The sequence below is a fragment of the Oncorhynchus mykiss genome, chromosome 7 (genome assembly GCF_057628025.1).
Source record: "Oncorhynchus mykiss isolate SJ-2025 chromosome 7, ASM5762802v1, whole genome shotgun sequence".
NCBI lineage: Eukaryota > Metazoa > Chordata > Actinopteri > Salmoniformes > Salmonidae > Oncorhynchus > Oncorhynchus mykiss.
In genome coordinates, this window is record NC_143028.1 from 36520274 (window position 1) to 36546850 (window position 26577).

The following is a 26577-nucleotide window of genomic DNA, read 5'->3' on the forward strand; positions in this document are numbered from 1 at the left end:
ATATGGACTTGGTCTTTTACCAAATAGGGCTATCTTCTGTATACCCCTACCTTGTCACAACACAACTGATGGTCTCAAATGCATTATGAAGGAAAGAAATTCCACAAATGAACTTTTAAGAAGGCACAGCTGTTATTTGAAATGCATTCCAGGTGACTACCCCATGAAGCTGGTTGAGAGAATGCCAAGATTGTACAAAGCTGTCATCAAGGCAAAGGGTGCCTACTTTGAATAATGTCAAATATAAAATATATTTGGATTTGTTTAACACTTTTTTGGTTAATACATGATTCCATATGTGTCATTTCATAGTTCTGATGTCTTCACTATTATTCTACAATGTAGAAAATAGTAAAAATGAAGAAAAACCCTTGAATAAGTAGGTGTTCTAAAACTTTTGACCGGTAGAGTATATGTACAGTACCAGTGTTTAAATCAATAAAAAAATGTATAAAAAAACACTTGTAATTATTTAATTAAGTTGAAGCAAGGTTTTTACTATTGTAAATGTTTTAACCTCTAGAGTAGGAAAACATGTTTTTTACAAAGTTGAACATGTGATAATTATGACAGAATGTTCCATTTCTTTTTAATTCACCATGTTTAGGCTTGTTGGGCCCAAACATGATCTCCATTGATCAATACGTAAAGAGTAATTGAAGAAGCCGCATTAGGAACCACTTTGGCCAACCTGTAGAGTAGATGTCATAGCCATGCATTTCTGGAATATTGTCAGGTGGTACATGCATTTGAGCAAAGATGCAAAATGTATCTAGATGTATTTGAAATACATTTTAGAGGGGAGAATATCATAAAATGTAGAGAGTAAGGAAAAATGGTGCTTGGAGGGGAAAAGCCTCAATGGTCTTGCCAAACATCCGTTTGCAACGATATAGAACTTGGTTCCCAGCTCTAGGACTCCATCCAAGCAGAGATAAGTCAGTTCAGTAGTAATAGCAGTTTGACCACACACCAGTCCCTTTTCAGGCCTGGCCAGAATGCAGCAGCCAGTAATGAGATTTCAGACTCACAAATTATGTTGTGCCTACAGGCGGTCCAGGCCCTCACTAAGTCATCCAATATGTCCAATCTTCTGGGACGCACCTTTTGAGGCTGTGAGGCAACTGCTTTAAAAGAGCGAACTGCGTCATCTTAGTTTTTGCAGGCCTTTGATGAAGTTGGATGTGGAGCTTTTTCTTTGCAGACTGCACAGTGCGAGCTGTCTCTTCTCTTCAACCCAGGGGCCCTGGAGGGCCAGCATCTCTCTCTCTCTCTCTCTCTCTCTCTGAGCCAGCTCCTGAAACACAACCCAAACCAAGACACACTGCTGACTCTGACCTGAATGTATCAAACCCTTGCCCCCTCCCCCCTTCTACTATCTACACAGGAGCAGCTGCATTTGTGTTGGACAGGAGTCAGCAGGGAAACACAGTCTTCATAACATCTTTGAAATTGATACTGTGTGCTGGAAAAAGTCAGGTAGTATCCATTGTTTAGATTTTAGGGAGTCATTGCTCTGCTGTAATGGAAAAACATTTGGATGACCTGAAGTAGCACTTTTGGTTTTCATGTCTATATTTATTGCTCTCTGCCTTGATAAGAGAAGTTGTTTTTGTTTCCGCCAAGTTCCATTACTGGTGGGCAGAACGAGCAGAATCGTTAAAAAGGGCTGCAGGGCACGCCTTGCTCTCATTCGAAAAGGATAAATGTAGCCTGGCGAAAGTAAACCCAGCACAGGACACAACTAATTTGAGGTTGTTTATTCGGTCAAAGCTTTAAAGTAAGAAATAATGAGATAATATGAATCGCAGCAAAGTGAAACCCACTAAGGTAAATGACAATAGTGAAGTAAGGTCTGCGTGAAATGAATCACTAACCACAATAAACTTAGTAAAGTGCATAAAAAACTATGGTCAAGTACAGTATGTGCAAAGTGAATTGCATAAACGGTAGTGGCTCTGCGTTCTATGGGAAAACAAGAAAACATAAATCCACAGTTCACAGTTAGAAATATAAATCTAACATTTCCAATGTCTAAGTACAAAATGTACAAATGACAATAAACCAAATTAAAATACATGTATTTTGTATATTAAAATACAAAAATAGATTTGCAAGTAGCCGGCCCAAACAGCAACAACATTCTCAGTAACAGTTACAAAAAGGTTTTACCTGCAATGACTATGATATGTTGTTGTTTATCTACCTTAGTTGAGCAAGTCACTCTGGAGAAGAGTGTCTGCTAAATTATCAATAAGTAAATGTATATGTGAAGATGAACATACCAAAATGAACTGTAAAGCACACTGGGTATTATTATTGGCCTTGTTTCGGGGCGGAACTCATTAAAATAATACTCAGCGTGCTTTGTAATTATTAATTTTGACATATACAGTACATTTATATTTAGTTCATTTAGCCGACGCTCTTATCACACCATAGTGCTATCAGACTTAGGATACCAATGCAAGGTGAAAGGGAGGAAATGAAACCACTATAAAAATGTTTTTATATAAGTATTTTGTACTTTGAAAATACAAATTACAGTATTTTGAAAATACGTTGGAGTGTAGTTCAGCCCAGTGTAATTCAAATGTCAAAATACTCAGAAGTAATTAAAATACGTATTTCAAATAAATGTAAGAGAAATACTGACTATCTCTGGTCCACTTGATACCCTAACCCCACATTGAACAGCAGTTTGACCATAGATATTGATAGAGAACTCGAATGACCAAAAGCTAGTTTTAGCATGGGCAGCATCATTAAGGAGTTTCACCATTTTGAAGAAGTCAACTTGGTGGGACAACCTATGGGTTAAATGGCTCCGCCATGAGGAGCACGTGATGCCGCGGAGCTGAGCAGACGTTGACAAACCGAGCTCTTCAAAGTTATTCTATTTTTACCTAAATAACAACGTTGAAACAATATTCTAACATCGGCTGATAAATTGTCAAGTACTTACCTTCCCAAAGAGCCATGGACCTCCAACCGAGAGGCAAGAAGGACGACCAAAACGTTGTGTATTCCCAAGATAACGATAACGCTACAGCTAGCAAGATTAGAATTAGCCTTCATAACTCAGACGACAGTTCCAGACTGTTGCTCTCAGCAGCCTCTTGCGAGCCTGCCGACATGCTGGCTACTCTCCTCCGGGAAATTCAGGATGGTAACAGAGGTCTTTCTATGAAAATTGATAAGAAATCGGCTGAACTCCATTCTTCCATTGACGACCTGAAATCCTCCATGAATTATCTCCTTTTGAGAACGACTGAGGCAGAGTTGCGCATTAGCACAGTTGAAGATACCCTCGCTCGACATGACCAGGTCTTTATACAACTGCAAAAGGACAATGCCTACCTCAAAAACAAGGTAGATCAGATGGAGAACCAGAGTAGACGTAGTAATATCCGTGTGGTGGGATTGAAAGAGGACAGCGAGGGCCGTGACACGTTCCGTTTCTTCACTGAATGGATCCCAGAGGTCCTAGGCATAATCAACTTCACTAAGCCGCTGGAAATCGAACGCGCCCACAGAACATCAGCGCCGAAACCCCGGCCAGATGAGCCCCCACGAGCCGTCCTGATCAGGTTCCTCCGTTTCCAAGACAGAGAGAAGATACTGCAACTCGCAAGAGCCAAAGGGGACATCACCATCGATGGAGAGAGGGTCAGCCTTTCCCAGATATGAGCGCGGATCTCGCAGACGTCGCAAGCAGTTCAGACCTGCCGCCAAAGCACTGAAGGAGAAGAACATCACCGGCTACCTCATCCACCCTGCGCGGATGAAAGTTCAGTACAAAGGCCGAAGCCATCTCTTCAACACACCGGGAGAAGTGCACACTTTTCTCAAAGAACTGAGCAACGTCTGAGCCAGGACGGTCTCTCTGGGGGATAAAATGCAGTTTGTTTGTTTTCTCTGAACTGCTGGTATCTCCCGGTCACTATAATTGATTTGTACATTTTCAACTAACCATATCTTTCCGGGGTGAGTTCTATTACATTTACAGGAGAGTATATTTTGGTTTGGTCCATATCCACTGGGCGAAGCAATAAGTGGGCTTAGGCTTACTGCTTTCCCCCTCATTTATGTTAATCTTTCGAAAAGAGACTCAAGCAGCCCTTACCGTGGGAAGTAAATATTCAGCCATAAATATCTATTCACAACTTTGTTTTTAACTTAGAGAGCTCGCAGGTTTTAGTTTACACCAAGGTTTAGCTAGTAAGAGCAGGATGGAAAGCGAGCAGCAACGTATCTCTACAAGTGTATTCATGTTTGATTGTTGGGATTGTTGTTTTAGTCTGACAATCGGGGTGGGTGGGATTTTTATTATCTTTTTCTTCATTTTTTCTATGTTTATTGTTTCCTTCCTAAAGAGACACATAGGTCACTTGTGTGCTAAAACCAAAGTTGAAACATTTCCTAATTATCTGCATATGATAGATTTCCATTCAGTTACACATTTGAAACCCAACCTATGCTTAATCCACTAAAATATGTCTCATTCAACGTAAAAGGTCTTAACAGCCCGATTAAAAGGAAAAGAGTCTATACATACCTTAAGAAATTAAAGGCTGACATTGTGTTTTTACAAGAAACACATCTTACAGCCAGTGAACACAAGAAATTGAAGAGGGAATGGGTAGGAAAAGTTTTTGCATCCTCTTTTAACTCCAAAGCAAGAGGAACTGCAATTTTGATAAGTAGACCCATTCCCTTCTCCGTCAACAACACCATCTCTGATCCCTCTGGCAGGTTTGTTTTGGTGCAGGGGCATATATTTTCAGAGTCTTGGACCCTATTGAATATTTATGCTCCTAACTTCGATGACCATATGTTTATTCAGAATGTCTTCCTTCAGGTCGCTCAAGTACCACCAGGATGGCTACTGGTTGGAGGAGATTTTAATTTTTGCTTAGATACAGTTCTTGATAGGTCTTCTGATAAACCCTCACTTCTTACCAAAGCCAGCAAGCTCACCATGTCATTCATGAAAGATCTCAATTTACTAGACATCTGGAGACAGTTGCACCCACAGGATAGGGACTACTCTTTTTATTCACACCCACACAACACACACACACGCATAGATAACTTTTTACTTTCGACACAACTGTTTCATAGAGTGTTAGATGTTGAGTATCTCCCCAGATTGCTTAGTGACCATTCTCCTCTGGTATTATCAATCTCCATTCCTACCAAGGTAAATGGAGCATATAGATGGAGACTAAATTCTACACTACTAAAGCAACCTGAATTTTGTGTATTCATCAAAGAGCAGATCAACATTTTTACTTTGACAAACAAACCCTCCGCTCCTGACAGCTTCATTCTTTGGGACACATTGAAGGCCTATCTGAGGGGACAGATTATTTCCTATACTAAAGGGCTGAAGAGAAAACACGGTGCGGAACTGAGTGCCCTTGAATCTGAAATCTCTGAGCTAGAGAAAACCTACCAAAGAGGCCCGACTAAAGATCTATACAGGCTTTTGGTAAATAAAAAACTTAAATATAATATTCTGAACACATATCAAGCTGAGAGGGCCATCACTAAATCAAAACAGCGTTATTACGAGCTTGGAGAGAAAGCTCACAAAGTATTGGCATGGCAACTGAAAGCAGAGGAAAGTAAGAGGACAATTAATGCCATAGAAACTCTTACTAATGAGATATCTTTCGACCCTACTGAAATTAATAATACTTTTAAGAAATACTATGAAGACCTCTACACTTCCCAATCAAGCGGTGATCTATCAGAGATCGACTCCTTTCTCTCCTCTCTCAACCTCCCATGCCTGTCAGGGGAAGACAGCGAGCGCCTGAGTGAACACTTCTCAGTTCCTGAATTGTTGGAGGCCATTAAATCCTTACCTTCTAACAAATCTCCCGGGGAGGATGGCTTCCCTCCAGAGTTCTATAAAGAATTTAGGGAGCTGTTGGTCCCCTACCTTATGGAGGTACTTAAAAAAGCCAGAGAAGACAACTGCTTTCCAGAGTCCTTCTCTCAAGCAGTGATTACTGTAATCCACAAGAAAGGGAAAAACCCGCTAAAGTGCGCCTCCTATAGACCATTCTCTCTCCTTAACACAGATTGTAAACTGGTCACCAAGATGCTATCTAAGAGACTGGAGTCATGTCTTCCCCTGTTGGTCAACGCAGATCAGACTGGCTTCATAATTAATAGATTGTCCTCCAATAATCTCAGAAGGTTCTTTGATATAATTCACCTTGCTAACAAAAACAAAATACCTAGTGTCGCGGTCTCCCTCGACGCTGAAAAGGCCTTTGATAGGGTTGAATGGCCATACCTCTTTCGCGTCTTGGAAAAGTTGTGTTTGTAAATTTGATAAAATCACTCTACAAATCTCCTAGAGCTAGGATTGCTACCAATGGGATGACTTCCTACTCTTTCCCTCTTTATAGGGGGAACAGACAAGGTTGCCCAATTAGCCCCCACCTCTTTGCCCTCGCCATCGAACCGTTGGCTGAGGCTATTAGAACGTGCCCTGACATACATGGCTTTGAGGTGGGCCCCCATACCCATAAATTATCCCTCTTTGCGGACGACCTTATCTTATTTCTAACAAACCCAGAACACTCCCTCTCTCACTTGCAGATCCTACTACAGTGTTATAGTTATTTCGCTGGATATAAGGTCAATTTTGATAAAAGCGAAATCTTAGCGCTGTCTGTCTTTGACCATCATACCATCAAGCACAAGTTTCCTTTTAGATGGTCGCCTATGGGCTTCACATATTTGGGTAATCTGAACAACCTCTATAAACTCAATCTGGCCAGTTTGTTGCAAAAGGTGGAGGTTGACCTTTGTAAATGGATGGACTTACCTCTCACTCTACTGGGTAGAATCAATGTCATTAAAATGAATGTCCTGCCCAGATTTCTATATCTGTTTCAATCTCTCCCTATCCCTGTTCCTGCAGCATTTTTTTCCTCTCTCGACAAGCTGACCAGACGGTTTATCTGGCACGGCAAAACCCCTAGGGTTGGCCTGGATAAACTGACCCTTGATTACAGTCAAGGGGGCTTAAACCTCCCCAATTTTAGAATGTACTACTGGGCTGCACAGTCTAGGTTTCTGGCTCAGAGGTTTGACAATGGTCCCTCTCCCTCATGGTTGAACATTGAAAAGCTTGAGGTAAATGATGACACTGGGGCAGAATTGTTTTACAAATGGGACAGAAAATCTATAAAAACCATCACAGACAACCCTTTAATCATACATTCTGTCCTGGCATGGTGCAAACTGCATGAGCTGTTCGGACGAGGGGGATTCCTTTCCCCTAAAACCCCTTTATGGAACAATAGATTGATCCCTATGTTTTTCCAGAATAGTAACTTTAGACCATGGTCTGATAAGGGGGATCACTCTTCTGGAACATTGTTACGAGGAGGGAGTTCTTATGTCTTTTGACCAGCTGAAACAGAAATACCACTTGCCTAACAGGGACTTCTTTAGCTACCTACAACTACGAAACTTTATTAGGGTGACTCTCAAGGGACAATGGAACCTACCTAAGATGTCACCTATTGAACAACTCTGCCACGCAGACCAACCACTGTTCAAGACCATACGATGCTCTTATGTCAGGACTAACACTGCCTGGGCTAGATAAACCCCGACTTAGATGGGAAAAAGATCTGGGTATTGATCTTGATGAGGATCTATGGAGTGACCTATGCAGGGATGGTGTTACATCCACATTGAACTCCAGATACAGACTGATCCAGTTTAATTTCCTCCATCAGCTCTATATCACCCCACCTAGACTGCACAAGTTCAACCCAGATATCTCCTCCCTATGTTTTAGATGTGGCTCAGATGAAGGAACATTCCTCCATTCCACTTGGCAGTGTTCAAAACTACACGGTTTCTGGCAGGGGGTATGCGATACCATATCCTCAATTCACAGGGTTGCATTCCCTTTAGACCCGGAGGTCTGTCTACTGGGTAACTTTACTAACACCAATCTTAGGCAAAGCCATACTATAAAGCTAACAGAAATTTTGCTAGCGATTGCCAAGAAATGTATTGCCTTGAAATGGAAATTGGATTCCTCCCTGCCAGTTGCAATGTGGCTATCGGAAGTTAATAGTTGTATCCCTTTGGAGAAAATCACTTACTGCTTGAGGAATAAGTTAAAAACATTTTACAGAATTTGGTAACCTTTTATTGACTATATGGAGAATCTCCCCCCACATCTCATTGATTGAATCTATATATAATCCTCACATAATGTTTCACACGTAATGTATAATATGTAGCCTACGGCAGGTGATCCAATGTCTCGTTATTATTTATTTCTTACTGTATGTTTGTATATATATTTTTATTTTTTTGTTACGCTCGTCTGTTACTGTCACTTTGTCCTATCGTTGTCTAATATCTTTTCACTTTTGTTTTGAATGTTCTTAATTGGAAAATGCAAAAAATATATATATATTTTTTTTAAATGGCTCTGCCATTTACTGGATGCTGAAATTTTAATAGTTAGCCTAATTCCAGTTTATGTAACAAAACAAGAAAGTATAGTGTAGAGAATCAATGTACAATCTAAACCGATGTGAAATATATTTTCCATAACCCAAAATATTGTATTTTCAGCTATTTGAAGCTTATTTACAAAACTGAAAGTAAAAGATGCAAAGACAAAGCCTATGAACAGGAAGCATAGAAATAATGCACATATAACAGATCTACCACTTCTTAGACTTGCTTTTAATGACAATGACAGATCTATAACTCACATTTATATGTGAATTTGGTTGGGCCGCCCAAAAAGTTACCAATTCCAGCTTTAAGGAAGGATCGCATAATTCCATGAAGGTCATCAGGAGGGATCAGCCAATGAATTATACTCGTGAGCAAACATTCCATAACTGCAGGTGGCAGTAAATCGCCAACTGTGGCTTTTTACCTGTTCACTCAACAAACTCCATTTGGCAGAATGCACCCTTTCATAGAAGTAGTAGAAGAAGAAAATGGACAACTTCAAAGTGGAGATGGCCTCAATGTAGCCCAATACGAGACCTTTGATTAATTATTTCATTCATTAGTAAGACGAGGTTTAAGGGCATTTCATAGCGATAGCGTTTGAGATGACTCATGGTCCAATGACTGTACCTGCTAGGAGCATGTGTCCTGCGTCCGAAGCTATATCCATAATTGGTAGACGGTTCTAATTAGAGAATTGATGTTTGTATCGCCAAGCAGTGAACAAGAAACTATTCAAATAAGATTTTAGATGTTATCCCCCCCAAATTAAAATATAATATGGATGCCAATGTTTTGTTTTCGCTTGGCTGGAAATGTGTTTGAGCTGATCACTTTTGTCAAGTCGATGACCATTGTTGGTCACGGCCTTTCAAAGTTTGTTGCATTATGGTGGAAAAAATGGTCAGACTTGCGCCTAGAACATTACAAAAATCGTGATCCAAGGTCATGAAGTTTTCACTGCTGTCTTGCTCGTTACCAACAGCATCCTGCAGCCATCACATGCATTGTGGGAGGATCTATTGTCAACCAATCATTAGGGTGTTTTTGTTTGACCCACGCGAAGGTGACCAAAGACATGACTGAAACAGGAACCAACTTTGCCACAATTCATGTATATTTACTGTTCTCTTAAAGGGACAGTGCCATCTAGTGGGTAAAAACAAATATAGCTATGTGCTTTTGCTTATTTATTTTACTTTTATAATATTTATTTTAAAAAATCTCATATTTTTGCAAACATAATAGATTAATTCCTATAAATACAAATATGTTTTCACATCAATACATGGGCTCATTATTAGTCTACTTAACACGATTTACATATGTAATAGTGTCCATGGACGTTTTTAGTAGGTCAACAAGTTTTTTTTGTTCCGTTTTGATTTGTTAAAAAATGATTTTCAATGGGACAAAAAGTTGTTTTATAGTCATCATACATCTTGTCTTCCGAATCTTATTGTTCACAATGCATATTATTGTCCGCCATAGATCTTTAGTGTCGTCATCCATGTGAGTATCAAAAACACTGTGAAAATCTGTCTTGGGATTTATACATACATTGAAATCAATACTTATTTGGCATAGGACAAAATGTTCTTTTAACAAAACAGCTCCACTTTACTACAGCACGCACTGGTAAACGTCTTCCAGAAAACAACCACGCAGTATCTCTGGCATTTCCTGAGTACACTTTTTGTAAATTCTTTAATTTCTGCTTTTACCACTTGGCTACATAAAATATGCAGCTTTTTCAAGAGTTGACCACGAAATTAAGAGTTTATTTCCAAAATGCTATATCTACCACTTTCCACATTTATGTTTTTTTCATCAGAAATTATTGCTTGTGTGTGTGTGTGTAAAATATTACTATTCTCAGATTTCTTTTATTCATCCATTTTTAGATGTGTATGAAAATGTGTTTTTCTGCAAAACGCGAAAAATCCACTGTTTAGCTGGAATGGAATGTTCATATCCTGTATATTTGACAGTGATACGTGGTTCTCACCTAGCCATTTTAAGATGAATGCACTCACGGGGTCTGTCAATCCCATGCCACGACGATATAGTGAAAAACACACCAATCTCTTATAATTTCGTTAAACAATAAAAGCTCAGTTACAAACATTTTTGAAAAAGGATATATCCTGTTTTGGAATGAATCTCTTCAAATATCCATAATTTGAGTTATTTGAGTTATTTTTTGTACTGTTCTCTCCCTTTACTTTCCTCATTTATGCTTTATACCTCTGTATGATTTAACCTAGTAGTCTCTACCCGACAGACCTGTTAAAGTGCTCTTTAACTGGCAAGAGAGTCTATAGATTGAGCATAAACCAGACACTGCCCATTAGCTATTGAATGGATAGGAGGGGGATTGGCCCTGGCATAGTCTGGCTTTTACACAGCTATTGATACCCTAACAGCCTTCATTTGCTCGTGTGACTGTGCAGTGCTTTCCACTAACGCTTGCAGATAGGGATTTGGATTTCAATCTATGTATGGGGTAGCTCAGTATTTTGTTGATAACGGGTCATCAAACATGTCTCATAGTGCATCCAGAGGAGGACCACAAACACCAGCTTCTTCTTAACAAAGGCTCTCCCTTCAGTATCTAAATTGGGTGGCTCATATTGCTATGGAAAGCTATCTTCACAGATCCCGTCTGTCTCGAAGCAATCTCTCTTTAGGAAAATTCCATTGTTTGATTGTGTTCTCTCTCTCTCTCTCTCTCTCTCTCTTCTCTCTTTTTCTCTCTCACTCTGTTGTCATCTAATAAGACACACCTCCTGTTCAAAAGTTTGGGGTCATGTAGAAATGTCCTTGCTTTTGAAAGAAAAGCACATGTTGTAAATGACAATTGTAGCTGGAAACTGCTGATTTGTTTTTATAGAATATCTACATAGGCATACAGAGGCCCATTATCGGCAACCATCACTCATGTGTTACAATGGGATGTTGTGTTAGCTAATCCAAGTTTATCATTTTAAAAGACTAATTGATCATTAGAAAACCCTTTTGCATTTATGTTGGCAGAGCTGATAAGTGTTGTTCTGATTAAAGAAGCAATAAAACTGGCCTTCTTTAGACTAGTTGAGTATCTGGAGCATCAGCATTTGTGGGTTTGATTACAGGCTCAGAGTTCCTCTGTACAGTGTCTGTGTTCTTTTGCCCATCTTAATATTTCATTTTTATTGGCCAGTTTGAGATGCCTTTTCTTTGCAACTCTGCCTAGAAGGCCAGCATCCCAGAGTCGCCTCTTCACTGTTGATGTTGAGACTGGTATTTTGCGGGTACTATTTAATGGACCTGCCAGTTGAGGACTTGTGAGGCGTCTGTTTCTCAAACAAGACACTGATGTACTTGTCCTCTTGCTCAGTTGTGCACCGGGGCCTCTCACTCTTTCTATTTTGGTTAGAGCCAGTTGCGCTGTTCTGTGAAGGGAGTTGTACACAGCGTTGTACGAGATCTTCAGTTTCTTGGTATAACCTTCATTTCTCAGAACAAGAATAGACTGTTTCAGATGAAAGGTCTTTGTTTCTGGCCATTTTGAGCCTGTAATCGAACCCACAAATGCTGATGTTCCAGATACTCAACTAGTCTAAAGAAGGCCAGTTTTATTGCTTCTTTAATCAGAACAACAGTTTTCAACACACACAGATTGGTGATAGGAATTAGAGATCAGTTTGGGGACCACGAGAAAGCAGCTTGTGGGTCGGATTTGATCCCCGGGCCAGGAGGTTGAGACCCCTAAGTTAGTCTTTAAAATTCCAAACACCCCATCTTAAAGCTGCAATACTGTATGTAACTTTTTGGGCAACCCGAACAAATGCACATACTGTAGATATGTAAGTTATAGGTATGTCATTCTCAAATAAAGCAAGTCTAAGAAGCAGTAGATCTGTTATTGGTGTGCTATTTCTATGCTTCCTGTTCTAAAGTTTTGTTTTTGTGTCTTTAATTTTCGGTTTTGTACGCAAGCTTCAAACAGCTGAAAATACACTATTTTTGGTTATGGAAAGCAAATATCACAGAAATGTAGATGGTACAATGATTCTCTACACAATGACTGCTTGTTTTGTCACATAAACTGAAACTAGGAAAACTATTAGAATTTTAGCAACAGGGAAATGGCATAGAGATTTCTGCATATTGCTATTTAAGGGGTCACTCAATGTGCTGTTGATACTAAAGATGATTTGCCTTCCTCCATTATAAGGTTTTCAGCTTCCAGAAATTGTGTACAGATCCTTTGTCATGCTGAAACACGAGGTGATGGCGTCGGACGAATGGCACGACAACGGGCCTCAGGATCTCGTCACGCATTCAAATTGCCATCGATAAAATGTAATTGTGTTCATTATCTGTAGCTTACGCCTGACCATACCATAGCCCCACCGCCACTATGGGGCACTCTGTTCACGATGATGACATCAGCAAACCGCTTGCCCACACGACGCCATACACGCTGTCTGCTATCTGCATGGTACAGTTAAAACCAGGATTCATCTGCAAAGAGCTCACTTCTCCAGCATGCCAATGGCCATCGAAGGTGAGCATTTGTCCACGGAAGTCAGTTACAACGCTCAACTGCAGTCCAGTCAAGACCCTGGTGGGGACGACGAGCACGCAGTTGAGCTTTGCTGTTTGTGCAGAAATTCCATCGGTTGTGCAAACCCACAGTTTCTGGTACCAGATGGCTGGTATCACACGATCCTGCAGGTGAAGAAGCCAGATGTGGAGGTCCTGGGCTGGCATGGATACACGTGGTCTGCAGTTGTGAGGCTGGTTGAGCGTACTGCCAAATTCTCTAAAACTATGTTGGAGGCAGCTTATGATAGAGGAATTAACATTAAATTATCTGGCAACAGCTCTGGTGGACATTCCTGCAGTCAGCATGCCAATTGCACGCTCTCTCAAAATATGAGACATCCGTGGCATTCTGTTTAGTGACAAAACTGCACATTTTAGAATGACTTTTTATTGTCCCCAGCACAAGGTACAACTCATGCTTTTTTAAATCAGCTTCTTTATATGCCACACCTGTCAGGTGGATGGATTATCTTGTCTAAGGAGACATTTTTGCACAACATTTGAGCTAAATAAGATTTATGTGCATACACTGTAGAACATTTCTGGGATCTTTTACTTCAGCTCATTAAACATGGGACCAACACTTTACATGTTGCATTTGTATTTTTGTTCAGTATAGGTTAATACAACCAGATACATTTGCAGTATTTGATGTATTTTTCTTGCTGGCCTGTTCCCGCACTCTCTCTCATGGGTTGGTGTCTGTCTCGTGTTATGTGTCCTCCTCTGCTCAAATCCATAACGGGTGTGTCATCTGACCATAAGTGTATTTGGGCATTAAACACTCAAGGAGACAAGAGGTGAGTTATACCATAATGAATTCAACAGCTCCTTGGTGGACAGTGGACACGCTTATGCTATTACCGAGGCCTCTTTCTAATAGCCAATCTCTTGTCTTTCTGCCTCTCCTTCCTTCTCTCACAAATCTCTCCTTCTTTCTAATTTTCTTTCTCTATCTCCCTACACCCCCCCCCCTTTACACACACACACACACACACACACACACACACACACACACACACACACACACAGACACACACACACACACACACACACACACACACACACACACACACACACACACACACACACACACACACACACACACACACACACTTCTCATCCTCCTTCAACCCCTGCTGTTTCCAGTGTTGTAAGTAGAGGAGTACTTGTGAGGTAATTGCATTAACTGGTTAATTTAGCGGTGCATCAGGTGAGAGAGAGAGAGGTCCTCAGCAAGCTGGAACCAGTGTTTGGGAAGTTACTTTGTAATCATAGTTTACCGAACTACCAATTACTTCACACTTAAAGAAGAGAAGTGGAGCACAGATTATTAATTACATTGACCAGATACTCTAGTGGCTGCTCTAACAATGGAAATACATGTAGGGAGGAGTAGTACATACGAGGAAAGGTCAGGTGGGACCATTCTAGCCAATGAGAGGGCAGATATACACGTGAACAACAGGCACAATTGTTTCCACTAGTTACAGTACCACAGCCACATAGTTAAAATAGGCTTAATTTAAGGTTAGGGTTAAGCATAAAGTTAGCAGTGTTATTAAGATTAGGGTTAGGTTTAAGATCACATTTTATGAAGAGAAATTGTAGAAATTGGCGGGGTTAATGACTTTGTGGCTGGGGTAACTAGGGACGACAGACAACGCTGATATAGTGTGCTACATTTCGTGGTTTCATTACACAATCATGGTGTTTTGAGTCTTTCTATTTTTACAGTATGGGTCCCTTAATGGGGGACCATTTGGGGGGGTGTCCCCAAAATGCAGACCATTATCATTGTTGTTCTGTGAGATGCTCATGTCTGCCTTCACAGGTATTGAAGCTGGCAGAAGAGTGAAGTGACAGGCTTCCCCTCATCTTTCTTTCCCACTTTCTTTTTCAACCTTCTTCCCCTTAACCCTCCCTTTTCTCTTATCTAATCACACACACACACTACCTGAGCACGCCATCTCCATCCCACCACTCCAATATTTATCTCATGGACTGGTTGGCCCCAAGGTGAGTAGAGGTGGTGTTAGGTGGAGGCAATTCTGAGCTCATCTACAGAGGGTGTGCTCTCTGTTCTTTCTTGGTGTAGTCGCCTCTTAAAGCTGGCCAGACATTTTGTCAAAGGGAATCTGCCTTGTCTGAATTAGACCAGTGCTCTCATGTTCTAACACACAGAGTCTTCCAGTGTGACTGGTACTGACACGGAGGCGCTACTGCAATTAAAGTTAAATTAAGGGGGGGGGGGTTGTGATTAACAGTGAAACTACTCTATCCATCATCATTATGACCACACAAGTCTCTCTCATGGCACGCCCCCACCGACAGCCAGAAGATGCATCACCACCACTTAATGATACCCCGTCATCAGCCATGGAGCCAGCATGACCGAGTGGGCCAGTTATGTCATTTATTTAAACAAATGGCTGACTATCCCCTTTACTGGTGCAAGAAAGAGTGGGGTCTTTGTGAAATACACTGGGAAAAAATGGTTCCTTGGAGAACTCTTGCCCGATAAAGAACCAGTGGGATTCTTGACGTGGCATCTACGGTTCTAAGGATAAAAGGTTCTTAAAATGTATGGAAGCCTGCAGATGTATCCCTTTCATAGCACACAGCAAATTGGCCAGTGTTAACGTGTGGGGATTTTTTTCAGTGAAAAATGTATATGGTTGATTCAAAAGTTAAATGAACACTGTAAATAGTTATATTAACACTCAGTGGTGTAAAATATATTGTATATATATATTGTGTTCTTTTCATATTAAAATATGTAATGTGCAAAAACAGTGAAAGAAAACTGACATTTGACATGTCCAAACTTAACAGGAATGACATTTACTCTCATGGGTGGCCCAAAATGTTATTTCTGATAGCCTCTGCTCCAATAGGCAACACCTTTGGATTACCCAAACCATCATTTTTTTTCACTGTCATGCTGGGTTGACTCAGCAGCTGGAACTTTTATGATGTAAACTGTAAGTTATTTTCAAGAAGCGTGGCCTATTGAAGGCGTGTCTTTTTCACCTCCTGTAAATGTAATTCCTGTAAATTATGTTAAGTTTGTACACAGCATATTTTTTTCCATCAATATTTTATCCCTTTACGTATTTAAATACTTTAAAAAAATGTTGTTTTGTATTTAACAAAGTGGTAACTATCCCAACATTGGGATATGTATAGAGACTTGAGCCATGCCCCTACTAAGCCATGCCTCCAGTCTTCTTATCTGACCTGGTGGGGTCAACAACCCAACTAAATGACCCAACAGGCTGGGACAAGACATTTATGCTGTTTAAACTTAGTACATTTTTTAAACCAAATTGACAACAGACTTTCAGCACGCTTATAGAGAGGGACACTCAACAAGCACTTACACAAATAAATTACTGATGATTGGCTGAGAGAAATTGATCACAAAATTATTGTGTGGGCTGTCTTGTTAGATTTCAGTGCAGCTTTTGACATTATCAATCATAGTCTGCTGCTGGAAAAACATATGTGTTATGGCTTATCACCCCCTGCTATAATGGGGATAAATAGTTACTTGTCTAACAGAACACAGAGGGTGTTCTTCAATGAAAGCCTCTCAAACATAATCCAGGTAGAGTCAGGAATTCCAATTTTTACTAATGACATGCCACTGGCTTTGAGGAAAGCCAGAGTGTCTATGTATGCAGATGACTCAACACTATACATGTCAGCTACTACAGTGACTGAAATGACTGCAACACTTAACAAAGAGTTGCTGTTAGTTTCAGAGTGGGTGGCAAGGAATAAGTTAGCCCTAAATATTTCTATAACTAAAAGCATTTCATCAGGGACAAAACATTCACTAAACCCTAAACCTCAACTTAATCTTGTAATAAATAATGTGGAAATTGAGCAAGTTGAGATGACTAAACTGCTTGGAGTAAACCTAGATTGTAAACTGTCATGGTCAAAACCTATTGATACAATAGTAGATAAGATGGGGAGAAGTATGTACATAATAAAGTGTTGCTCTGCCTTCTTAACAACACTATCAACATGGCAGGTTCCTACAGGCCCTAGTTTTGTCGCACTTTGACTACTGTTTAGTCGTGTGGTCAGGTGCCACAAAAAAGGACTTAGGAAATTGCAATTGGCTCAGAACAGGGCAGCACAGCTGGCCCTTGGATGTACACAGAGAGCTAATATTAATAATATGCATGTCTATCTCTCCTGGCTCAAAGTGGAGGAGAGATTGACTTCATCACTACTTGTATTTATGAGAGGTATTGACATGTTGAATGCACCAAGCTGTCTGTCTGAACTACTGGCACACCCATGCATACCCTGCAAGGCAAGAGGTCTCTTCACAGTCCCTAAATCCAGAACAGACAATGGGAGACGCACAGTACTACATAGAGCCATGACCACATGGAACTCTATGCCACATCAAGTAACTGATACAAGTAGTAGAATTAGATTTAAAAAAACAGTTTAAAAAACACCTTATGGAACAGAGGGGACTGTTAAGCGACACACACATTGGCACAGACACGTGTACACACACACACACACACACACACACACACACACGATAACATATGCGCTATACACACACATACACATGAAATTAGTACTGTAGATATTTTGTAGTGGTGGAGTAGGGGCCTGAGGGCACACAGTGTGTTGTGAAATCTGTGAATGTATTGTATTGTTTTTAAAATTGTATAAACTGCCTTAATTTTGCTGGACCCCAGGAAGAGTAGCTGCTGCCTTGGCAAATACAAATACAAAACAACCGGCAAATCAAAAAATTTGCGCGCACACACTGAAAAATTTTGCGCGTGCACACACACACACACACACACACACACACACACACACACACACACACACACACACACACCCTCATGCCCCTGTGCAACTGGCTATAAAGGAACCTCAGCCAGAGGGACAGATTGAATAAGCATCCTTCCTCCACTCCATCATCCAGCCATGTATCGGCTCCATCCCACCATCCTGGGGTGTTACCATTTATATGACCATAGTTACAACTTCAAACATACAATATCAAACAAAACACTCATCTAATATATATGAAGAGTTTTGCTCCCTTTAGTGATGATACACTAAAACAGTTGTAGTAGCCTATAAATTACATTTCAATCAGCAGTTGCTTCTTTTCTCCTGGGAATAGCCACTCAACTCTTCAATCCTAATTGGATATAGAACTTTTTGTACAGATGTCTTGTCTATGCTAATACATTTTGTTTCCTTCATTTGGTTTGGCTCATGGCTGACAGAGACTGCTACAGATACACTCATTTTTGGGTTTGGACTTACTTGTCTAATTGTCTAGAACTTGGAAACACTTTTGTGAATGAAGATAGAACTCTACAAAGTAAACTTAGTAAACCATGTAATTGTTTACACGTGTGTACGTTTAATAATAATTCTTACATTGTTACGATGGAGTTTTCTGCTCTCTGTTACTGCATGTGATTCCCTTAATGAGCTGAATGGCAGCTGGTAGTGTGTTTTAATATGACACAGCCTTCAATACACTCATTCTCTCACCTGTGTTCAATTTAAGCCCCCTGTTATTGGCTCATACATCTTTGATGATAACCTACTAAGTTTTAATTTATTTATCTCGTGCGCACCATAGCAAGGACAACCTCTTGTCCTCTTGGTGATTAAGCTTTGTTTCTGAGCTAAGGTGAACTGCACACCTGAATAAATAACTGGATTGTTATTCTGTGGTGACCCTCAGGGATCAATTACGGGACCGCTATTGTATGCCATTAGGATGCATTATGAGAGTAAACCTGGCCATCAGAGAGGAACTGTTACTCTTATGCTGGTGTTAGTTATCCACCCTGCAACTGTGCACACTTGCTGGTAAATATTTTGTCTTGAGTGGCCCAAAGTCAATGCTTGTTTTCCATTGGCCAGGTACTCTTCTCTGTGTAATGTTGTGTTTCTCTTCATGCTATCCATACAGTCCAAATGCATTGCTCTGTTCTATAGTCTTATCAATACCATGATTTTGTGTATCTATTTTTTGCTGGCTCATCTCATTTATGTTGGTAGCGTTTTAGAGCAATCATGAGGCTGAGCAAATGGAATCCGGCTTGCTGGTCACAGAGATAAGCCGGACCTAATATAATCATCCCTGTTTCCCATAGGGAGTTTACTGTATACTGTCACGTAGCGCAAGGCCAATCAGCAATATCTCCCCCACATCTGCTCTGCACTCCAGTAACACAGCTCATTAACCCAAGCCAATTCATGATCAGAGAAAGAGTAACTTGTTCATATTGTTTACACTCTGTGTTCAGCCAGTTCTCCCCTTGGCCTTGAAATATTAACGTGGATTCTAGGAAGGAAGGTGACCTCTGTGGAATGTGGACAAAGATTCTCATCTCAGACGTTCCCCCTCATTTTTCCTATCAAATTATATTTTGTACTCAGGTCACCTCCAGTGTTATACCTTATTCATCGTTCCACTTTGCATTTCTCACAGAGAAGCCAACCAAAAGCAAAGGGGTGAGGGGTGACAGACTACTCAGACTCCACAGTAGACGTTATTCTTGCAAAGGTAGAGAGAGGAAGGAGAGATGAGAACAGTCTAACGTTGAGAAGCTGATATAGCTCTGTGGATGAGAATGTTGTGGATATCATTGCCAATCAGTTGTGTTGTGACAAGGTAGGGGTTGGTATACAGTAGATAATCCTATTTGGTAAAAGACCAAGTCCTTATTATGGCAAGAACAGCTCAAATAAACAAAGAGAAACAACAGTCCATCACTACTTTAAGACATGAAGGTCAGTCAATGCAGAACATTTACAATAACATTTACAAGTGCAGTCACAAAAACCATCAAGCGCTATGATGAAACTGGCTCTCATAAAGACCGCCACAGGCAAGGAAGACCCAGAGTTACCAGTCTCAGATTGCAACCCAAATAAATGCTTCACAGAGTTCAAGTAACAGACACATCTCAACATCAACTGTTCAGAGGAGACTGAGTGAATCAGGCCTTCATGGTCAAATTTCTGCAAAGAAACCACTACTAAAGAACACCAATAATAAGAAGAGACTTGCTTGAGCCAAGAAACACGAGCAATGGACATTAGACCGGTCGAAATCTGTCCTTTGATGAGTCCAAATTAGAGATTTTTGGATCCAACCACTGTGTCTTTGTGAGATGTAGAGTAGGTTAATGGATGATCTCCGCATGTGTGGTTCCCACTGTGAATCATGGAGGAGGAGGTGTGATGGTGTGGGGATGCTTTGCTGGTGACACTGTCTGTGATTTATTTGGAGTTCAAGGCACACTTAACCAGCATGGCTACCACAGCATTCTGCAGCGATACGTCATCCCATCTGGTTTGCACTTAGTGGGACTATAATTTGTTTTACAACAGGACAATGACCCAACACACCTCCAGGCTGTGTGAGGGCTATTTGACCAAGAAGGATGATGGAGTGCTGCATCAGATGACCTGGCCTCCACAATCACCTGACCTAAACCCAATTAAGATGGTTTGGGATGAGTTGGACTGCAGAGTGAAGGAAAAGCAGCCAACAAGTGCTCAGCATATGTGGGAACTCCTTCAAGACTGTTGGTAAAAGCATTCCAGGTGGATCTGGTTGAGAGAATGCCAAGAGTGTGCAAAGCTGTCATCAAGGCAAAGGGTGGAGACTTTGAAGAATCTCAAATCTAAAATAGATTTTGATTTGTTTAACACTTTTTGGTTACTACATGATTCCATAGGTGTTATTTCATAGTTTTGATGATTTCACTATTATTCTACAATGTAGAAAATAATAAAAATAAAGAAAACCCTTTGAATGAGTAGGTGTGTCCAAATGTTTGACTGGTACAGTATATCCATTTTCTGTCAGCTGATAAGTTGAGACACATAATTAATTTTGCACTAAATATGGATCCATATTTCTGAGACAATTCAGTAAAACTTTTAAGTTTACCACATTTAGGTCATGGAAACAACATGCCTTATAATTTATAAAGGAAAAGGAAGTAGTAAATTATTCACCAGATCGTTCTATTGTTTTTGCTCGATGGAGAATAAAACTAGACTTCTACTATGAAGCCGGAGAATTATCTCTGTGGCTCACTAGAAATTCCTGTCATGAAGTAGAAAATCCATCATTGTTTGTTTTTTTGTTTTTATCTTTTTCAAAACAGACTCCAGGAGTTGTCATTTGATTGCTGCTCTCTGTGTGTTTTTATCTGAGAAGGGTAGAATTTTCTAGCTTCCTCATGTTTGACCTACTGTGCTCTGTCAGCAGATGGTCTGTCCCTTCAGATAAATAAACCATTCTCCATGTCAACCCCTCCACTCCCTGCCCAAATACCCATACAGACTCAGAGTATGCTACGTTAACACCAACCCACTCAGCAGGATCAGGGCCAAGACTCTCCAGTCTGAGAGAACCCTTGGCAGTGAGAGTCAAGAGATGTGAGTGCATCTTTAGGGTTGAGAGCTTATTCAAATGAAAGATGAACCGTAGGCCATCTGGCTTTGTTATTGTTTTCTGTCTCTTGCTACTCGGTATTCTAATTGTGAGGACTGGCCACGTTTATCAAATGATCAAATCATCAGATCTGCTGTGCAAGAACAGGGAGATTCAAGATTGATGTCGAAATTGGACGTCTATCCATGTCCTGAGGATGTCTGGGAAATACCTTCAAAGGGGCAACAGTGAGCGCTATTACCATCAAGTAGACTTGGGTTTTCCTCTGGCGTTGTGGATGGGTATAATCCCATGACTCTGGATCAGAAGGTTATGTGTTCAATCCCAGCTGTGGACACTTTTTAGTCTATCCCAAACCTTAACCCTTACCTTAACCTCTTGGAATGAGTGCCTAAATGTAATGTTTTAAACCTGTCCCAAACCTTAATCCTTACTTTAACCATTCGGAATGCAGGCCTAAACTTAAAAAATAGGGATGGAGTTAGACACCAAGGCGTTCTTGAATGGACTAGGCCTCAGGGATGGGAAAGAGGTCATCCACATGGATGGATGAGCAGAACTTCTCTGTGCTGGGCTCGCCTTTAAAGTCACGACTCTCAACCAACCCACATTTCAACTTGCATTAGATGCTGCCCTCCCTCTGTGTCTGTCAGCATACACACACAAACAGAACAGAACGGACTGGTGGAGGAGGAATTAGCTTTTCGTTAGTGATTGAGGACATGCAGTCTCTCACTCCCCCTTGATCCCCCCCTCTCTCGCTCTCGCTCTCTCTCTGTCACTACCACCTTCTCTGGAAGGCGCGCGTGTGTGTGTGTGTGTGTGTGTGTGTGTGTTTATGTGTGTGTGTGTTTATGTGCGCGAGTGCCCTCGTGATGAGGTGTGAGTGGTGGTGACAGGCAAGGCCAGGGCTGGAATAGTGCTGTTGGCCCCTCTGGGCTGTCATGGCAGGGCTTGATGCATCGTGACAGGGCCAGGCCAGGTGGAGCGCAGGGACACAACACAGTGGTATAGCTAGCGCTGACAGCATAGGGGCTGGGAAAAGATCCCGGGCCTGGGACCTGCACTCCAAACAGGAGCACACAAGTGAGAATGAGCTGAATCACTACAGCACTAACAGTTCATATGGCTTAATATAACTTGCGTCAGAGTAAATAAAAACCACAGCAGTCAGATTTGACGTTTGAGGCCTCAAGGGCATTGTCTTGTCTTGTCACAAAAGCTCTGAGATCATTTCTCCCCAGAGCACACAGCAAAATCAATGGTGTACATTTAACTTGGGAAGTGTCAAATGTACAGTGTCTTCAGAAAGTATTCACACCCCTTGACTTTTTCCACATTATGTTGTATTACAGAGATTTCCTGTCACTGGCCTACACACAATACCCCATAATGTCAAAGTGGAATTATGTTTTCAAAACGTTTACAAATTCATTTAAAATGAAAACCTGAAATGTTTTGAGCCAATAAGTATTCAATCCCTTTGTTATGGCAAGCTTAAATGAGTTCATGAACTCACTCTGTGTGCAATAATAGTGTAACCCCACACATACACGCTTAGTAAAAAAGTGCTAAGTAAACCAATCCATCCTTCGGTTTGTTCCCCTAGGGGAATCCTTTGCAGAGGGTTCTATCTAGAACTCTTTGTAGGGTTCTTCAAATAACCCCTTGTATGTGGTTCTACCTAGAACCTTATATGAAGGGTTATACCAATAACCTTCTTATAATTTGAAGGTTCTTCCTAGAACCATCTATGAACCGTATGAAAACCCTTTTAAATTTGGAGGGTTCTGTTAGTGTTTAAATACTGGAGAGTTGAGACCAAATCACGGACGCTGGACAGAGTGGATTTCAGTTGTAACAAAAGACAGTTTTAATGAGTCAAAGATATCTTGTCCCGCAGTTTTACGTGCACGGATCTAATTCATATAACTTGACAAGGAGTCAGGTGAAAAAGAGACCTTATACAAAGGTTACATTCATTTTTATACATAGAATAAAGTAGGTGGAGTCTTGTCGTTTCGGTCTTCTGACTGGTCGGAGGGTTGGAGGCGGGCCTTGCTCTAGCCAGAGCGGGCCCCATTGGTGCACAGCAAAAGTCCTTTGCTCTTGGGACCGGCCAGTAGAGGGGGATGAGATGTGTGTTTATACAAGGAGATATTTGTGTGTCTGGAAATCTGATACCGGAGAGCAGAGGGGGTCGTGAAAGAAGAGAACAGAGGGGGTCAGTCTTATGGCTGGGTGTATGTGTTCTTGCGATGGAATGTCTTTGTTTATATGAGCTATGTGTATGAATATTTATATAACAGTTCTTCACCAACAACCTTCACCAACAACCTACACTCAGAATGACTTCCAAAGTGATTAAAATATATAAGAAGACTAACACAACCTAAACTGTAACAACCATTTCTGTAACGGGTGCAATAAATCTGATCGGATTAGTTTGGACTGCACCAGATTTGCCGAGAAAACGAGAAAACAGAGTGATGGCCTCTATTAAAAAGAGGGTAGTCCCATCAGCCTACTATATTTATTTCTCAACTTTCCTCATATTTAGCAAATTGATTATCTTTACAACAGGAGTATAGCCTACCTAAAAATGATCTACAGGAAAATCTTCCTCCATTTGCTATTTAGGTGCATAGAGGACATTTATTTTTTCCCGCTGCCCCTGTTTCTAGACAGGTGCATGATAATGGTCCATTCTACATCCAAACAAATATTATTTATTGTATGCAAAGACAAGATTAAATCAAGAATAGTCTGATGGGTGACAATATAAGCCGATCACTTGTGAATTAAATTATCACTTGTGAACGATGCACAGCATAAGGCAAGAAACAAAGCCTTTTTTGTGACTTCTTTTAATCATAGCCGCACACCTCATGTTGACTTGCCCATACGCCTATATCTTTTGAAAAGGTTTGTAAACACAACTAAAGTGGCCAAATAACTTCCTAAAATTAAGCACATTAATCTGCTTTACAAGGGGTTTAGAGCCTAACTGGCATACATCTTTTTAACCATAAAAATGCACATTTATAATAAAAGCATTACATGTGTAATCACAATTGCGGTCTAGGATCTATCGCATCCCACAACTGTCCCAGACTATGTTTGGAATATTTATTCCTCACACAGAACAGAATAGGTCAACTTTTGTACTATGGGGAATGGTAGATTGACATAGACTAGTGCTTTTGTTGTTCGCTAGGCCTACTCATCTTGTTGGCTGACGAAAAGTAAATGTGGACAGTTCTTCCAATATCTTCAATATGCACCTCGGAATTGGATAAGGAAGCTCGCAGTTGTGTCCCCGATGTGCCTGTCTTCACTTGTAGCCTGTGAAAAATACCTGATCACTCACGTGATGGAGAACCATGTGCGTGAGAGGTGCTTCAGAGCGCGGAGCACTCAGGGAGAAGAGCACAACGCAGCACTCCAGGCCAAGGGTACAATGGCCACCGGCTGCAAAAGGCATGGATTTTTTTTAGGGTGCATTACGGCCACACAAATGGGATGCCGTCGTGAAATTTGAGGCATTGTCAAGTGCTTGTCAAATTGTGAGTGAGAGACTGATAAAGTGTGAACAGCCTGCGCAAAAAAAATAGAAAGCAGAGCTCATGACTTTCAAGCGACTTTTTTCAAATCATCATTAGAGTCGCATCATGCACCCTTACAATGTATTAAAAATCAAAACATATAGCCCAACATTTGTAGAACAACTTACATTACCTCAATAACTCTAAATTAAGCATATAGCAGTACCTATTTATTTTTTAACCGCTCAGCACAGAATAGTCGCATGTGCACACTCCCTCAAATCATTTGGGAGAAAATGTCATTTCTATTTTATTCAGCTTTGTTCTATTGTATTCTTCATACTATAAAATAATGCCACGGAATTCTAAGCAAACCTTGTCTACTAAATGAGCTAGCGTAGTCCACAGCCATTTGGCATAGCCAGATCAGGACCTGACGTAAGGGACAAATGCTAAATGTGTTTATGTTAATTAACGGTCAATTACCGTGAGACCGACAGTTATTTGCTTGACAATCACCGGCTGACGGAATTTTGTGACAGCCACGGCCCTATGCAAGACCACACACACACACAAACACATGCACACACAGTCTGCATAGAGATAATAGTCTGATGCAGATTCAACTCTAACCTGTGTTTTTCCTGTTCCTCCTACAGGTGCGGGGGAGTCGGGGAAGAGCACCATTGTCAAGCAGATGAAGTGAGTTACAGACATCTTTAATCAGCAGTTTCTCTAACTGATCAGGGCACGTCATGAACTCCCTTAATATAAATAGATGAGGCACTCTATCCTCCTTTGGTTTCATCGGTCCGAGTCAGCCAGTCCTCCTCACTCCTTGTGGGATTGGTCTACAGTACTACTTTGCTGATTCAGTCCTGGCAGACAGTCAGGCATGTTGAACATAGGCATATTCATTTGTTTTTAAGGTGGGCAAATCCACTTGTCTTCCTGGCTGTGGTTTTTGGGCTGGCTTCCTCTCATCTTCCTGCCCATAATTGTCTTTGGCTACTGAAAGCATGAGTCTCAGTGCACCGAATGTTCCAGCTAGAGGTCGACCGATTCTGATTTTTCAACGCCGATACCGATTATTGGAGGACTAAAAAAGGCTGATACCGATTAAATCAGCTGATTGTTATATATATATACAGTGGGGAGAACAAGTATTTGATACACTGCCGATTTTGCAGGTTTTCCTACTTACAAAGCATGTAGAGGTCTGTAATTTTTGTCGTAGGTACACTTCAACTGTGAGAGACGGAATCTAAAACAAAAATTCAGAAAATCACATTGTATGATTTTTAAGTCATTAATTGGCATTTTATTGCATGACATAAGTATTTGATCACCTACCAACCAGTAAGAATTCCGACTGTCACAGACCTATTAGTTTTGTATATATATATTTGACAATATAATGACAGTTACAACAATACTGAATGA

The 26577-nt window shown here is 40.7% G+C and overlaps 1 protein-coding gene across 2 annotated transcripts in view; it reads left to right on the forward strand.

Annotated features, from left to right (window-relative positions):
- LOC110527783 (guanine nucleotide-binding protein G(i) subunit alpha-2) overlaps positions 1-26577 on the forward strand; it is a 165477-nt gene that overhangs the window by 94024 nt on the left and 44876 nt on the right. For both annotated transcript variants that reach the window (XR_016497228.1, XM_021609289.3), the window contains exon 2: positions 25794-25836. Coding sequence is in view for 1 of the 2 variants with exons in the window: in XM_021609289.3 (XP_021464964.1) it covers positions 25794-25836 (43 nt within the window). In the remaining variant the exon portion in view is untranslated. The remainder of the gene's footprint in view (positions 1-25793; positions 25837-26577) is intronic.